This window comes from Halichoerus grypus, chromosome X, assembly GCF_964656455.1.
Source record: "Halichoerus grypus chromosome X, mHalGry1.hap1.1, whole genome shotgun sequence".
NCBI classification, from domain to species: Eukaryota; Metazoa; Chordata; class Mammalia; order Carnivora; family Phocidae; genus Halichoerus; species Halichoerus grypus.
The window spans coordinates 70827940-70844076 of NC_135727.1; the positions used below are offsets into that span (position 1 = coordinate 70827940).

The following is a 16137-nucleotide window of genomic DNA, read 5'->3' on the forward strand; positions in this document are numbered from 1 at the left end:
TTAGTAGAAAGGTAAAAGTGGAGGACAGACTGTTAGGAGTTTAAGGGCTGAGTGGATAGTGAGGTAATGGAAGAATTTAGTATGGTGGAGGGATCTGTGAGGGCAAAACTATTTTCTTTTTTTTTTAAAGATTTTATTCATTTATTTGACACAGAGACCGCACAAGCAGGGGGAGCGGCAGAGGTGGAGGGAGAAGCAGGGTCCCCACTGAGCAGGGAGCCCGATGCGGGGCTCGATCCCAGGCCCCTGGGATCATGACCTGAGCCGAAGGCAGACACTTAACGACTGAGCCACCCAGGCGCCCCAAAACTAGTTTCATAATAATTCTAAGATGTTATTTGCCCCCTTGCTATGTTGGTGTTTGTACCGGTGCTGTGGAAGCAATGGTGGGGAAAACTGCTGGCACTTTAACGTGAACCAAGACAGTGGCACACCTTTTACTAGTCATTGTATTCTTCATCACTACCCACTTGCGGTGAAAAGAATGCCAGTTTTACTTAAAAATGCCCCTGGTGAAACAATAAAAATGATTAAGTTTAATAAATTTTGACCCTTGAGTTTTCATATTTTTGTAATGCAAATGGAAATACCCACAGGACACTTCTACTGCATATTGAAGTATGATGGTTGTCTTGAGGAAAGGCCCTTATGTGATTGTTTTGACTTGTGAGCTGAATTAGCTACTTCTGTTTTAAAGAGTGACTGATAGATAAACTTTGTTCATTCAGACTTGGGTATTTACAGACATTTTCCAAATGAATGAAGTGAGAATGTGACTTCAAGGAAAGAAACTGACAGTATTTGTTGCTAGTGATAAAATTTAAGCTGTTAAGTAAAAGTTAGAATTTTGGAAAACTTGTACCTCCACCATGACTTTGACAGCTTCCACCTAAACTTTTCTGATGAAATTGATGATATTAACTAATGTGATTTCTATTTTTTTTCAAATTTTATTTTATTTTATTTTAAAGATTTTATTTATTTATTTATTTGAGAGACAGAGAGTGAGAGAGAGCGTGAGCGGGGTGAGGGACAGAGGGAGAAGCAGACTCCCTGATGAGCAGGGAGCCCAGTGTGGGCCCAATCCCAGGACTCTGGGATCATGACCAGAGCCGAAGGCAGACGCCTAACCGACTGTGCCACCCAGGCACCCCTGACTAATGTGATTTTTAAAAAAATTTTATTTTGGGGGCGCCCGGGTGGCTCAGTTGTTAAGCGTCTGCCTTTGGCTCAGGTCATGATCCCAGGGTCCTGGGATCGAGCCTTGCATCGGGCTCCCTGCTCTGCGGGAAGCCTGTTTCTCCCTCTCCCACTCCCCCTGCTTTTGCATTCCCTCTCTCGCTGTGTCTCTCTGTCAAATAAATAAAATCTTTAAAAAAATTTATTTTAGAGAGAGAGGGAGTACATAGGGGTGGAGGGGTAGAGGGAGAGGGAGAGAGAATCTTAAGCAGGCTCCGTACTGAGCGCAGAACCCTGAGCTGAAACTGAGTCAGATGCTTAACCAACTGTGCCATCCAGGCACCCCTTAACTAATGTGATTTTTTAAAACTTTTTATTTTGAAATAATTATAGGTTCACAGGAAGTTGCACAAATATTTTGAGAGTTCTGGAGTACCTTTCACCCAGTTTTCTTCAGCAGTAACATCTTCTGTAAATGTAGTGCATTTTAAAACCAGAAAATTGACATTATTACAATCCATAGGCCTTAGTCATATTTTACCATTTTGACATGATAAACTCATATGTGTGTCTGTAGTTCTGTACAGTTTATCACATGAGTAGATTCATGTAACCACTACTACCACAATCAAGATATAGAACAATTCCATCACCAAAAAGATACCTTGTACTTCCTCTTTGTAGTTATAGCATGCCCATTCCCCCATTCCCTATTCCAGGCAACTAATATTCTCCACCTCTATAATTTTGTCGTTTGGGGATATTATATATATAGAATCATATAGTATGTAACCTTTTGATAGTGCCTTTTTGTTTTTTTTTTTTTAAGATTTTATTTATTCATGAGAGACAGACAGAGAAGGGGAGAGAGAGAGAGAGGCAGAGGGAGAAGCAGGCTCCCTAAGGAGCAGGGAGCCTGATGCGGGACTCAATCCCAGGACCCTGGGATCATGACCTAAGCCAAAGGCAGATGCTTAACCATCTGAGCCACCCAGGCACCCTTGATAGTGCCTTTTTGAGCTTAGCATGATTGCTTTGACATCCTTCTCAGTTTTGTGTATCAGTTGTTTGTTCTTTATTTGTAAGTAGCATTCTACGGTATGGATCTACCAGTTTGTTTAGCTATTTACTATGGAAGGAATTTGGGTTGTTTCCAGTTTTTGGCTATTGCAAATAAAGTTGGCATGAACATTTGTGTAGAGGTTTTTGTGTGGACATAAATTTTCATTTCTGTGGGATAAATGCCCAGGAGTGCAATCACTGGGTTGAATCGTTAGTGTATGTTTAGTAGTTTGTATTTTAAGAAACAACCAGACTGTTCCCTAGAGTGGCTGTGCCATTAATCCCTACAAGCAATGTATGGAAGTTCCCATTTTCTGCATTCTTGCCAGCATTTTTGTATTGTGACTAATTTATTTTAGTTATTCTATTAGATGTCTAGTGATGTTTCATCCTGGTCTTAATTTGTACTTCCATAATGGCTAATGATGTTGAACATTTTTTCATGTACTTATTTGCCATCTGTATATTCTCTTTTTTTTTTTTTAAAGGTTTTATTTATTTATTTGACAGAGAGGGAGATAGCGAGAGCAGGAACACAAGCAGAGGGAGTGGGAGAAGGAGAAGCAGGCTTCCCGCCGAGCAGGGAGCCCGATGCGGGACTCAATCCCAGGACCCTGGGATCATGACCGGAGCCGAAGGCAGATGCCTAATGACTGAGCCACCCAGGCGCCCCTGTATATTCTCTTAAGTGAAATGTCAGTTTGTGCTTCTTTTATTTTATTTATTTATTTATTTATTTATTAAGATTTATTTATTTATTTGAGAGAGCGAGAATGAGAGAGAGAGAGAGAGAGAGTACATGAGAGAGGGGAGGGTTAGAGGGAGAAGCAGGCTCCTCGCCAAGCAGGGAGCCCGATGCGGGACTCGATCCAGGGACTCCAAGATCATGACCTGAGCCGAAGGCAGTCGCTTAACCACTGAGCCACCCAGGCGCCCCAGTTTGTGCTCCTTATCCATTTGCTAATTGGGTTGATTTTTTTTACTGTTGAATTTTGTGAATTATATATTCTAGATTTGAGTCCTTTGTCAAATATGTATTTGTCTTTTCTTCCTCTTAATAGGGTTGCAGAGCAAAAGTATTTAATTTTGATGAAGTTTAATTGATTTTTTTAATGGATTGTACTTCTGGTGTCATGTCTCAAAATTCTTCAAGCTCTAGATCTGAAATACTTTCTCCTATAAGTTCTATAGCTTTACCTTTTATGTTTAAACCTATGATTGATTTTGGGTTAATTTTCTTTTAAAAAAGTAGGCTCCACACCCAGTGGGGAGCCTAATCTCACACCCCCGAGATCATGACCTGAGCCGATACCAAGAGTTGGATGCTTAACCAACAGAGACACCCAGGTGCCCCAGCATCATTTTTTTTTAAAAAGACTACTCTTTCTTCATTGAATTGTCTTTGTACTCTTATAAAAAGTCATTTTACCCTAAATCTATGGATTTATTTCTAGACTCTGTTTTATTCCATTGATTTTTATGTCCTGTGTCATTACATAAATTCAATTACTGTAGCTTTGTAGTAAATTTTGAAATAGGGAAGTGTGAGCCTTGCAACTTTTGCTCTTCTTTTAAAAAATGTTTTTGCCTGTTCTGGGTCCCTTACATTTCCATATGATTTAAAATTAGCATGTCAGTTTTTGTAAAAGCCTGCTAGAATATTGATAGGAAATGCATTTGAATTTGTAGTTCAATTTAAGGGGCATTGCCATCTTAAGAATATTAAGTCTGATCTGTGAACATGAACTTTTCATTTTATTTAGGTCTTTAATTTCTTTCAACAATATTTTGTAGTTTTTATTTTTTATTTTATTTTTTATTTTTTTTATTTTTTTTTTAAAGATTTTATTTATTTATTTGAGACAGAGAGAATGAGAGAGAGAGAGCACGTGAGAGGGGGGAGGGTCAGAGGGAGAAGCAGGCTCCCTGCTCGGCAGGGAGCCTGATGCGGGACTCGATCCAGGGACTCCAGGATCATGACCTGAGCCGAAGGCAGTCGCTTAACCAACTGAGCCACCCAGGCGCGCAATATTTTGTAGTTTTTAATGTACAGTATTGCAGTTCTTTTGTTGAACTTATTCCTAATTATTTTTTTTTTTTAAGGATTTTATTTGTTTATTTGACAGAGAGAGACACAGTGAGAGAGGGAACGCAAGCAGTGGGAGAGGGAGAGGGGAAAAGCAGGCTTCCCGCTAAGCAGGGAGCCCGATGTGGGGCTTGATCCCAGGACCCCGGGATCATGACCTGAGCCAAAGGCAGACGCTTAATGACTAAGTCACCCAGGCGCCCCTTAATTATTTTATTTTTTGATGTTAATTTAAATGGAATTAATTTTTTATTTTCATTTTTAAAGATTTTATTTATTTATTTGAGAGAGAGCAAGCACAGAGGGAGAGTGAGAGAGAGGAGCAGACTCGCCGCTGAGCAGGGAACCCAATGGGGGGCTCAGTCTGAGGACCCTAAGATCATGACCTGGGCCAAAGGCAGACACTTAACCATCTGAGCCACCCAGGTGCCCCTAAATGGAATTCATTTTTTATAAGATTTATTTATTTGAGAGAGAGAGAGCATGCGTGCATGCGTGTACAAGTAGGGGGGAGGGGTAGAGGGCGAGAATCTTCAAACAGACTCCCCCCTGAGCGCAGAGCCCGATGTGGGGCTCAGTCTCACGACCCTGAGGTCATGACCTTAGCTGAAACCAAGAGTCAAACGCTCAACCGACTGCGCCACCCAGGTACTCCTTAAATGGAATTAATTTCTTAATTTCAGTTTTGGTTTACTCATGGTTAGTGGATAGAAATACAGTAGATTTTTGTATTTTGTACCCTGCAACCTGGCTGAACTTGTTTATTCATTATAATAGGGTTTTTTTGTGTGTGTGTGTGTATTTCTTTTTTTTTTTTTAAGATTTTATTTATTTGACAGAGAGAGACACAGCAAGAGAGGGAACACAAGCAAGGGGAGTGGGAGAGGGAGAAGCAGGCTTCCCGCCGAGCAGGGAGCCCGATGCAGGGCTCGATCCCAGGACCCCGGGATCACGACCCGAGCCGAAGGCAGACGCTTAACGACTGAGCCACCCAGGCACCCCTGTGTGTGTGTATTTCTGAGGACATTCTATATACAAGATCATGTTGTTTGAGAATAGGGATAATTTTATTTAGGAATTGTATTCAGGAATAAATTTAACTAAAGAAGTATAAGACTGTATACTGAAAAATGTAAAATATTGTTGAAGGAAATTAAGAAGATCAAAATAAATGGAAAGTTAGCTTATATTCATGGATTGGAGGACTTAATATTAAGATGACAGTATTCCCCAAAATTGATCTACAAATGTAATTCAATCCCTATCAACATTCCAGCTGCCTTGTCTTTTGTAGAAATTGATAAATTGATCCTAAAATTTATGTATTCGTGATACCTAAAATAACTTGAAAAATAACAAAAAGATCTTGTAAAAGAATAAAGCTGGGAGACTCACACTTCTTAATTTCAAAACTGAAGTATCAAGACAGTGTGGTATTGGCATAAGGACAGACATACAGATCAAGTGAATAGAATTGAGAGTCCAGAAATAAACCCCTACATTATGGTCAAATACCTAAAAGAGATGAAAGTATAAAGCTCTTAGAAGAAAACATAGGTATAAATCTTTGTGATGATTAGTCATTTCTTAGATATGATACCTCAAGCACAAGCAAAGAAAGAAATTGCTAAATTGAACTTCATCAAAATTTAAAACTTTTGTTCATCAGAAGATACTATGAATAAAGTGAAAAAACAGCCCACAGAATGGGAGGAAATATTTGCATGTCATATATCTGAGAATTATCTAGCATCTAGAATATATAAAGAGCTCTTAGAACTTAACAATGAAAAGAAAAATGACCTAAATTTAAAATTGGCAGAAGACTTGAATAGACATTTCTCCAGTGAAGATAAACACATGGCCAATAAGCACATGAAAAGATGCTCAACATTATTAGTCATTAGGGAAATGGAAATCAAAACCACAATGAGATGCTACTTCACACCCACTCAGGTATGTAAAATAACAAAAATCAAAAATAAGAAATTGGTGAGAATATGGAGAAGTTAGAACCCTCATAACTGCTGGTGGGAATGTAAAGTGGTAAAACTGTGGAGAGCAGTTTGGAAGGTCTTCATAAAATTAAACAACCCACTTGGTTGTGGTGAATAATACTTTTCATGTACTGTTGGATCCTGTTGGCTAGTATCTTGGTGAGAATTTTTGCATCCATGTTCATCAGGGATATTTTTCCGTAATTCTCCTTTTTGGTGGGGTCTTTGCCTGGTTTCGGGATCAAGGTCATGGTGGCCTCCTAGCTGCTGTATCACTTTCCAGTAGCTGGCTCTGGTAGGCTCCCTCCCCCTGAGGTTTATCTTCCCCTATCGCCTTGCAGTCACTTTGCTGCACCTCCTACCTTGCAGAAGGTGGTCGCTTTTCTATTTGTAGAATTGCAGCAAATCTTTTCTTCTTAGATCTCCGGTTGAGTTCACAGGTGTTGAGAATGATTTGATAGCTATCTAGCTGAATTCCAGGGACCAAACAAAACTAAGGTCTCCTACTCCTCCCTTATTTAAATTCTAGTTACCGTATATGGTAAAACTGATTTCAGGTGTAGAATTTAGTGATTCATCACTTACATATAACACCCAGTGCTCATCACAAGTGCCCTCCTTAATACCCATCTCCCATTTAGCCCATCTGCCACCCACCTCCCTCCATCAACCCTCAGTTTCCCTCCCTTTTTTTTTCCATTCCCCTATGTTCATCTGTTTTGTTTCTTTTTCTTTTTTTAAAGTTTTATTTATTTATTTGAGAGAGAGAGAGCACAAGCAGGGGGAGTGGCAGGCAGAGGGAAAGGGAGAAACAGGCTCCCTGTGGAGCAAGGAGCCAGACGTGGGGCTCAAGCCCAGAACTCTTGGATCCTGACCTGAGCTGAAGGTAGATGCTTAACTGACTGAGCCACCCAGGCGCCCCTGTTTTGTTTCTTAAATTCCATATACGAGTAATATCATATGATATTTGGCTTTCTGTGACTGACTTATTTTGCTTAGCATAATAGATATTTTTTACATTTCAGCTTTAAGTTCAATTAAAAGCAATGAGAATACTGGCAAAAGTTGTCAGAATGAACTTTATAGCTCTTTATTGAACTTTATTAGAAATTACAACTAGCTATAACCTAGATAAAATCTCTTTGAGTCCTCAAGAATTTTTAAGAGTTCTAGGGCTCCTGAGACCAAAAAAAAAAAAAAAAATCAGAGCTATTGGTATAGGATTGGTCTGGAGCTGTGACTGACAGCATCAATATCACCTAGGGGGGATGCCTAGGTGGCTCAGTTGGTTATGCGTCTGACTCCTGGTTTTGGCTCAGGTCGTGATCTCATGGGTTGTGGGATCGAGCCCTGCGTTGCGCTCTACACTCTGCTGGGAGTCTGCTTGAGGATTATCTCCCTCTGCCCCTTCCCCCCAGTCATGCGCATGCGCACGCACTCTCTCTGTCAAGTAAATACATCTTAAAAAAATAAAGGGTCATTTAAAAAAGTATCACCGGCAACCTGTTAGAAATGCAAATTATTGGATGCCACTTAGACCCAATGAATCAAATTCTGGAGGTAGAGCCCAACAATCTGTGTTTTAGCAAGCCTTTCATATAATTCTATTTTATGCTAAAATTTGAGAATATTCATATTGCATATTCTGTCAGGATGACAGTGAGAAGAAAAATTGAGTTGTAGCTACTCAGAGAAGGATGGTCAAAGGAAGACTATTTTCAAAATAGAGTATATATAAACATAGGTTGAATATTAAAAGCAAGGGAGAAGACGATTGGAGGAGTTGGATAAAGAGGTGTCATATACCAGAAGATGGAAATGAATCTGATCAATACATATATAGGGGGATAAAGAAGCATTTATCTAGTGCCTGCTGTGTGTGTGTGTGTGTGTGTGTGTGTGTTGTATACATATATATGTCAGTATATATAAGTTGATGGTCTGTGCAATAGAGGTAAAAAGATCTATAACGTTGGTATGTAGTACCTCCCTTACAGGAGCTTAGGGTAAATTTTGTGGTAGATAGAGATGTGTAAACAGATGCAATACAACAGGGTAATTGCTTTAAAAGAAATATGCATGATCCACAATAAAACAAAATATGAGCAAGTAACTCTGCTGTGAAAATTAAGACTGAACTTTTCTGGTAAGGAAAGGGGGCATAAGATAGATATTTTATTTTATTTTATTTTATTTTTTTTTTTTAAGATTTTATTTATTTGACAGAGAGAGAGACAGCTAGAGAGAGGGAACACAAGCAGGGGGAGTGGGAGAGGGAGAAGCAGGCTTCCCGCCGAGCAGGGAGCCCAACACGGGGCTCGATCCCGGGACCCTGGGATCATGACCTGAGCCGAAGGCAGACGCTCAACGACTGAGCCACCCAGGTGCCCAAGATAGATATTTTAAATTGCAGAGGAGAATTAGATGTTGGATAAGGGAGCACATGAGTTTTGTCGAAGATGGAAGGTGAAGTAATTTGGGTGAGGGGTGCAGTAGGAAGATATGGCATATTATGGGAGTACTTGAAGAATGTGAAAAAAAGGCTTGAATATCTGAGTGGGAAATGCCCTTAGGAAATCAACAAAGAAACTTATTTTTACTGAGCATCCACTACGTACTTGACATGGTACTGGGAGCTGTAATGTTTTTGATTGCTGAGCTGAAGTGAGGGTTTACTTGAAGTTAGCATAAGTTTTTAGTGGATCTGTTCAGCATAGTTTACTGTCATTTGATTGATTATGTTGTCATTATCACTTACTAGTATATTAGGTGATGGTCAGTCTAGCATTTAATTTCTTGCATAAAAGTGATAACCCACTGCTGTTGAGTAGTAGTTCAGATCCAACCTTGGAGCTTTTCTTCTAATTAAGGGGAAACCTAAGTTCCTTGGTCCATATAATACTTTATAGGTCTGCTAGGATACGATTTCAAAGAGGGAATTTCCTCTCTTTTTAAAAAAAAATTTTATTTATTTATTTATTTATTTATTTAATGAGAGCGAGAAGAGCACAAGCAGGGGGAGTGCAGACAGAGGGAGAAGGAGAAGCAGGCTTCTCTCTGAGCAGGGTGCCTGATGCCGGGCTCGATCCCAGGACCCTGGGATCATGACCTGAGCTGAAGGCAGACGCTTAACCGACTGAGCCTCCCAAGTGCCTTGCCAAAGAGGTTTCCTCTCTTTAACAATGAGTACCACATAACAGCAAATAACCTGTTTTATTACAATTCTTGGCACTGGTGGTAGCATTGACTGCTAAAATTATTCATTTTTGTATACTGTCTTTTAATTTTTTTAGAGAGGGAGAGAGAGAGGGGGAGGGGAGAGGGGCAGAGGGAGAGGTAGAGAGAGAATCTTAAGCAGGCTCCACACCTAGTGTGGAGCCTGACACGGCTCCATCTCACGACCCTGAGATCATGACCTGAGCTGAAATCAAGAGTCAGACACTTAACCAACTGAGCTACCAGGCGCTGTCTTAAAGTTTACGAAATGCTTTCACATCTGTGATCTCATTTGATTCTCCTAAGTTCAATCCTATGTGGTAGATATTACTTGTCTTTACAGTTAAGGAAATTGAGGCTCATTGAGGCTCATAGAGGCTATGACTTGCCTAACTTCACTGAGCAAAGAAGTAGAATTGTCAAATAACTGTGTGGTACACCTGAAACTAATAGAACCTTGTATGTCAACTATATATTTTTTAAAGATATTATTTACTTATTTGACAGAGAGAGAGACAGTGAGAGAGGGAACACAAGCAGGGGGAGTGGGAGAGGGAGAAGCAGGATTCCCACTGAGCAGGGAGCCTGATGCGGGGCTCAATCCCAGGACCCTGGGATTATGACCTGAGCCGAAGGCAGACGCTTAACGACTGAGCCACCCAGGCGCCCCTGTCAACTGTATTTTGATTAAAAAAAAAAAAAAAAAAGGCAGAAAAACTGGGAATCCAAAGCCCATATCCTTTTTACTACATCAGTATAGGCTGGGCATCATCCCAGATGTAATGAATCAGAATTTACAAGTGATGGGACCAGGGCATGTGATTTTTGAAGAGCTCCATTGGTGAGTCTGATGCTCACCAAAGGTTGCTAGAGCATTACATCATGCTGCCTCTTCTTTAAGACTTCTTGTACCCCAATTCTCTTATCTTTGGGGTTTGAAATACTGATTTGTGGCCCAATAAGATGAATAAATTTTCAAAACTAGCTTGAATTATTAGAGATTTCATTTCCACTGAGGTAAAATCTGATTAATGATGGATACTTTATGGATTTTTTACAGCATTATATTGCTTTATATGTTATGAGAACAGAAAACATTCTCCAATATGGGGTTTGTCACTCAGCATTTCTCCTTTATGATGATTTCCTCCACCTTGAATAATGAATCAGTCAGCAAGTATTCATCAAACATCTATTTGTATAGACATGAATAGTATTTTGTAAACTCTGTAGATAATTGAGATTTGGTTTATTGAGGCTCTTGTGTTTACAATTTATTTTTCCCTTTAACACAATCTAGCATTTAAGCCTTAGAGGAGGGTTTTTACTCAGCAAGATGTCAAGCTTAATATTCAGCAGGTAGATAGAGGAGAAAACTAAAGAGAAGCTGGCTTCTTACATTCTTCATCTTTTCTTCTCTCTGCTCAATTGTTTTGTTACCCAAAGCACAAGAATATTTGATGTCAAATAAGAAAGAGAAAAGAACACAGAAAATATAGGGATTTTCACCCTACAAAGTACTTCATCAAATTATTTTCTTGTATATGTCCATGGTTTTTATTATTTATTTATTTATTTATAAAGATTTTATTTATTTATTTGACAGAGAGGCACAGGGAGAGAGGGAACACAAGCAGGGGGAGTGGGAGAGGGAGAAGCAGACTCCCTGCTGAGCAGGGAGCCCCACCCAGGGCTCGATCCCAGGACCCCGGGATCATGGCAGACGCTTTAGGACTGAGCCACCCAGGTGGCCGTCCATGTTTTTTTTTTAATATGGCTTGTCAGCTAAATTTTTAAATGACTGAAACAAGCCTCTTCTACAAGTGCCTATGTAATGTGTGAATGATGTTTTCATGCATTTGACGTTGTTCAGTCAGAATGATAGAGCTGACAGGAATCTTAGAGATAATATTGTCCTGATTTTATGGATGAGGAAACTGAAACCATGAGAGTGTAAGGTTCAAGGTTATATATAATAAATAGCAGAGTAGCTCTTCTAGCTCCAAGATAGGATTGCGCTTACCTGCCTTTCATAGCAGATATTCACAGCAGATCAGACTATGAGGTTATTGTGAGCCTGTCTTAGGACAAAAGACTCCTATTTAACATTTAAAAATCCCTCTAATGTGGAGATAAATACAAGAGCTATTCAAGTTGGGGAAGCATCTAATAGACGTGGCATTATATCATAATGTACTAACACAAGATTATACACCAGTTTTACCATTTCCAGAAAAAAGTAAATGACTCCCATCACTATCAACTCTTGTGTTACCCAAGATTCTTCTTATTTTTTTGTATTTTGAGCTGGCTATTATGTTTAGCTAGACCAATTAGTGTTGCTAAAAATATTAGAAAACAAATTAAGACTTTTTACTGAGAGTTAAAAATATGTTGAAATTGGCTTATAGACAAATAGCTTGTTATTTCATTTTAACCAATTATTGATATTTTTTTCACTTTCTCAGGCATGTGCTCAAGGGGATTTTCAAAGAGCATCTACATGTGTGCTGCGCTGTAAGGATATGTTGATGAGGTTCCCCCAAATGGTGAGTGAAATCTCTGCATTTATTCTCCAAGAGTTTGAAAATATGCTATATCAAGTTCTGGGTAGAATCATGACTGCTTCATGCAGCCCTTCAGAGATTATATTTGAGGTCAGTTCCACTCATTTAGCTGATCTTTGAAATATTTTCTTTGTTCTTTACTAGAAAGGGTGTTTAAAAATGCAAAAGGCTATTTCTTAAAATTTCTTTGCTTTCCCTTTTATTGTCAGGCCATTTTGATAATATTTCCTCCATGTTTCAAGCTATGTGATGAAAGAATGGAAAAAAAATGAGTTTATTTCCCTGCTATCAAGGTTGATAGCAGTTAATCATATCACTGCCATTGTATTTTTCTATATTGGGTTGTGGGGGTGTGAGACAATTGATAGGATAAATAAATCCTACTTCCCAGTCTGGTTCTCATCAAAATTCCAGGGTTGATAATTTTTAATTTTTCTACTTTATCTCCCTTTTCTATTATTTCTTTCTTATTTCACTGCTTATGTCTACTTCACTCTTTACTATCACAGAGGGAATTGATAGATATATTTGGATGTTAGGGTGAATGTTCCTAGGGCTTCATGTATTATACCTAGTTGTGAGTTTGGTCTTATTTTTCCCCAAAATTCTGTGTTATAATGTAGAACTTAATTTAGTAAATATATATTAACAATTATATGCTAGGTACTCTTCTAGGCTTTATTTTTGTATTTATTTTATTTTTAAAATTTTTTTTTAAAAGATTTTATTTATTTGAGAGAAAGAAAGAGAGAGAGAGGGCACCTGGGTGGCTCAGTTGGTTAAGCGACTGCCTTCGGCTCAGGTCATGATCCTGGAGTCCCGGGATCGAGTCCCACATCGGGCTCCCTGCTCAGCAGGGGGCCTGCTTCTCCCTCTGACCCTCTTCCCTCTTGTGCTCTCTGTCTCTCATTCTCTCTCTCTCTCAAATAAGTAAATAAAATCTTTAAAAAAAAAAGAGAGAGAGAGCACGAGCAGCGGGGAGGGGTAGAGGGAGAGTGAGAGGGAGAAGCAGACTCCCCGCTGAGCAGGGAGCCTGATGTGGGACTCGATCCCAGGACCCTGAGCTGAAGGCAGACATTTAATTGACTGAGCCACCCAGGTACCCTCTCTTCTGGGCTTAAAATAAAAATTTTTTTTAATTTAAAAAAATTTTTTTTATTTTTTAAAGATTTTATTTATTCATTTGAGAGACAGACAGAAAGCAGGAGCAGAGGGGAGAGGGAGAAGCAGACTCCCCACTGAGCAGGGAGACTGACGTGGGGCTCGATCCCAGGACCCTGAGATCATGACCTGAGCCAAAGGCAGACGTCTAACCATCTGAGCCACCCAGGCACCCCTAGACTCAGTCTGTGGAGCATGTGACTCTTGATCTTGAGGTTGGGAGTTCAAGTCCCATGTTTGGTGTAGAGATTACTAAAAAAAACTCCATAAAATTTTGAAAAAGTTAAAAAAATTTTAAGGCAATTTCATATTTTTAAAAAATGTTACAAGAATTGTATGAAGAACTCCTTTCATCATTTGCACAGAGACCTCATTCAAGTTTCCCAAAACTGTCCTCTATACAAAATGGAATCAATCTGGGGTTGTACCTAGTCTCTTTCAGTCTGGGACGCTTCCTCACTCTTGCTTGACTTTCGTGACTTCGGCAGTTTTGAAGATTACTAACCAGTCATTTTGTAGAATGCAACTTAGTTTTTTTAATTAAAAAATTTTTTTTAGATATGATTGACATATTGTATAAGTTTGAAGTATACAGCATGTTGATTTTATACATTTATATATTGCAATATGATTACTATAGTAGTGTTAGCGAACACCTTTATTATGTCACATAATCATTGTTTTTTTGTGTTGAGAACTGTTAAGATCTAGTCGCTTAGTAATTTTGAAATTTATAATACAGTGTTGTTTACTGTAATTACTATGTTGTGCATTAGATCTCCAGAACTTACCTACTAGCTGCAAGTTGCTACCCTGAAGCAACATCTTCCTAATTCCCCCACCCTTAATTTGAGTTTGTTCAGAGCTTCCTCATGTTTAGAAAAAATTATGACTCTGGGACCAGAAAATCACATAATGATTCTGTATTCTCCTCATGGCTTCCTGTTGGGTGGCAGACAGGATTTGATTTAATCTGTTATTGATGGTGCTAATTTTGATCTCTTGATTAAAATGGTATCTTCCAGGTTTCTCTAGTATAAACGTATGTATTTTTGCCCTGTGTTATTCATAAGTATTTTGTGGGGTGATACTTTGAAACTATATGAAGTCCAATTTCTCATCCTACTTTCACCATCCATTGATATTTCTTGCCTAAATTAGTACTGTGATGGTTGACAATTGGCTATTTTTCTTTATTTATTTCTGTATTTATTTGAGAGAGAGTGAGAGAGAGCATGAGAGGGGAGAGGGTCAGAGCGAGAAGCAGACTCCCCGCTGAGCAGGGAGCCCCATGTGGGACTCGATACCGTGACTCCAGGATCATCACCTGAGCTGAAGGCAGTTGCTTAACCAGCTGAGCCACCCAGGCGCCCAGACAATTGGCTGTTTTTCTAATTCCATCTTTCTTTCTATATTCATTAGTTGACATTCTACTATAAAAACATTTTTATTGGGCGCCTGGGTGGCTCAGTTGGTTGGGCAACTGCCTTCGGCTCAGGTCATGGTCCTAGAGTCCCGGGATCGAGTCCCGCGTCGGGCTTCCTGGTCAGCAGGGAGTCTGCTTCTCCCTCTGACCCTCCCCCCTCTCATGCTCACTCTCTCTGTCTCATTCTCTCTCAGGTGGATGAATGAAATCTTTAAAAAAAAATTATAAAAAAAATTTTTTATTGTGGGAAAATATATATAACATAAAATTTGTCATTTTAACCATTTTTAAGCATATAATTCATTGGCATTAAGTACATTCACAATGTTGTATAACCATCACCACTATCAGTTTCCAAAATTTTTCATCACTCCAAATAGAAACTCTGTACCCATTACACAGTAACTCCCTATTACCTCTTCTCCACAGTTCCTGGTATCCTCTAATCTACTTTCTATCTATGGACTTTCCTGTTCTAGATATTATATATAAGTGGAATCATATAATATTTATCCTTTTATGTCTGGCTTACTTCATTTAGCATTAATATTTTTAAGATCCACCCATGTCATAGCATGTATCAGAATTGTATTCCTTGCTATGATTGAATCATATTTCATTGTATATACATACCACATTTTATTTATCCACTCATCAATTGATGGATACTTGGGTTGTTTCCACCTTTTGGCTATTGCAAATAATGCTTTTATGAACATTGATGCATAAATATGTTTGAATCCCTGTTTTTATTATTTTTTTGAACCCTTGTTTTTTTTAAAGATTTATTTATTTTAGAGAGCGTGAGCATAGAGAGGGGCAGAGGGAAAGGGAGAGAAGCAGACTCCTGCTGAGCGCTGAGCCCAACGTGGGGCTCGATCTCACGACCCTGAGATCATGACCTGAACCAAAATCAAGAGTCAAATGCTTAACCAACTGAGCCACCCAGGTGCCCCTTGAACCCTTGTTTTTAATTCTCTTGGATAAATATCTAGTATTGGAATTGGTGGGTCATATGGTAATTCTGTGTTTAACTCTTTGAAGAACCACCAAACTGTTTTCCGTAGCAGCTGCACCATTTTACATTCCTGCCAGCAATGTATGAGGGTTCCAGTTTTTCCATATCCTCACCAACTCTTATTTTCCAGTTTTAAAAATTATTATAGCCATCCTAGTTGGTGTGCAGTGGTCTCTCATTATGCTTTTGATTTGCATTTCCTTTGAACATCTTTTCATGTGCTTATTGGGCATTTGTATATCTTCTTTGGAGAAATGTCTATTAAATTCCTTTGCCTATTTTTTTCTTTGCCTATCTTTTTTTTTTTATTTTTTTAAAAATATTTTATTTATTTATTTGAGAGAGAGAGAGTGAGAGAGAGCATGAGAGGAGAGAGGGTCAGAGGGAGAAGCAGACTCCCTGCTGAGCAGGGAGCCCGATGTGGG

At 39.1% G+C, this 16137-nt stretch overlaps 1 protein-coding gene across 1 annotated transcript in view; it reads left to right on the top strand.

The window, feature by feature from the left end:
- TEX11 (testis expressed 11) overlaps positions 1-16137 on the top strand; it is a 299675-nt gene that overhangs the window by 43044 nt on the left and 240494 nt on the right. Inside the window, exon 8 of the mRNA XM_078065032.1 lies at positions 12009-12089. Coding sequence (XP_077921158.1) covers positions 12009-12089 — 81 coding nt within the window. The remainder of the gene's footprint in view (positions 1-12008; positions 12090-16137) is intronic.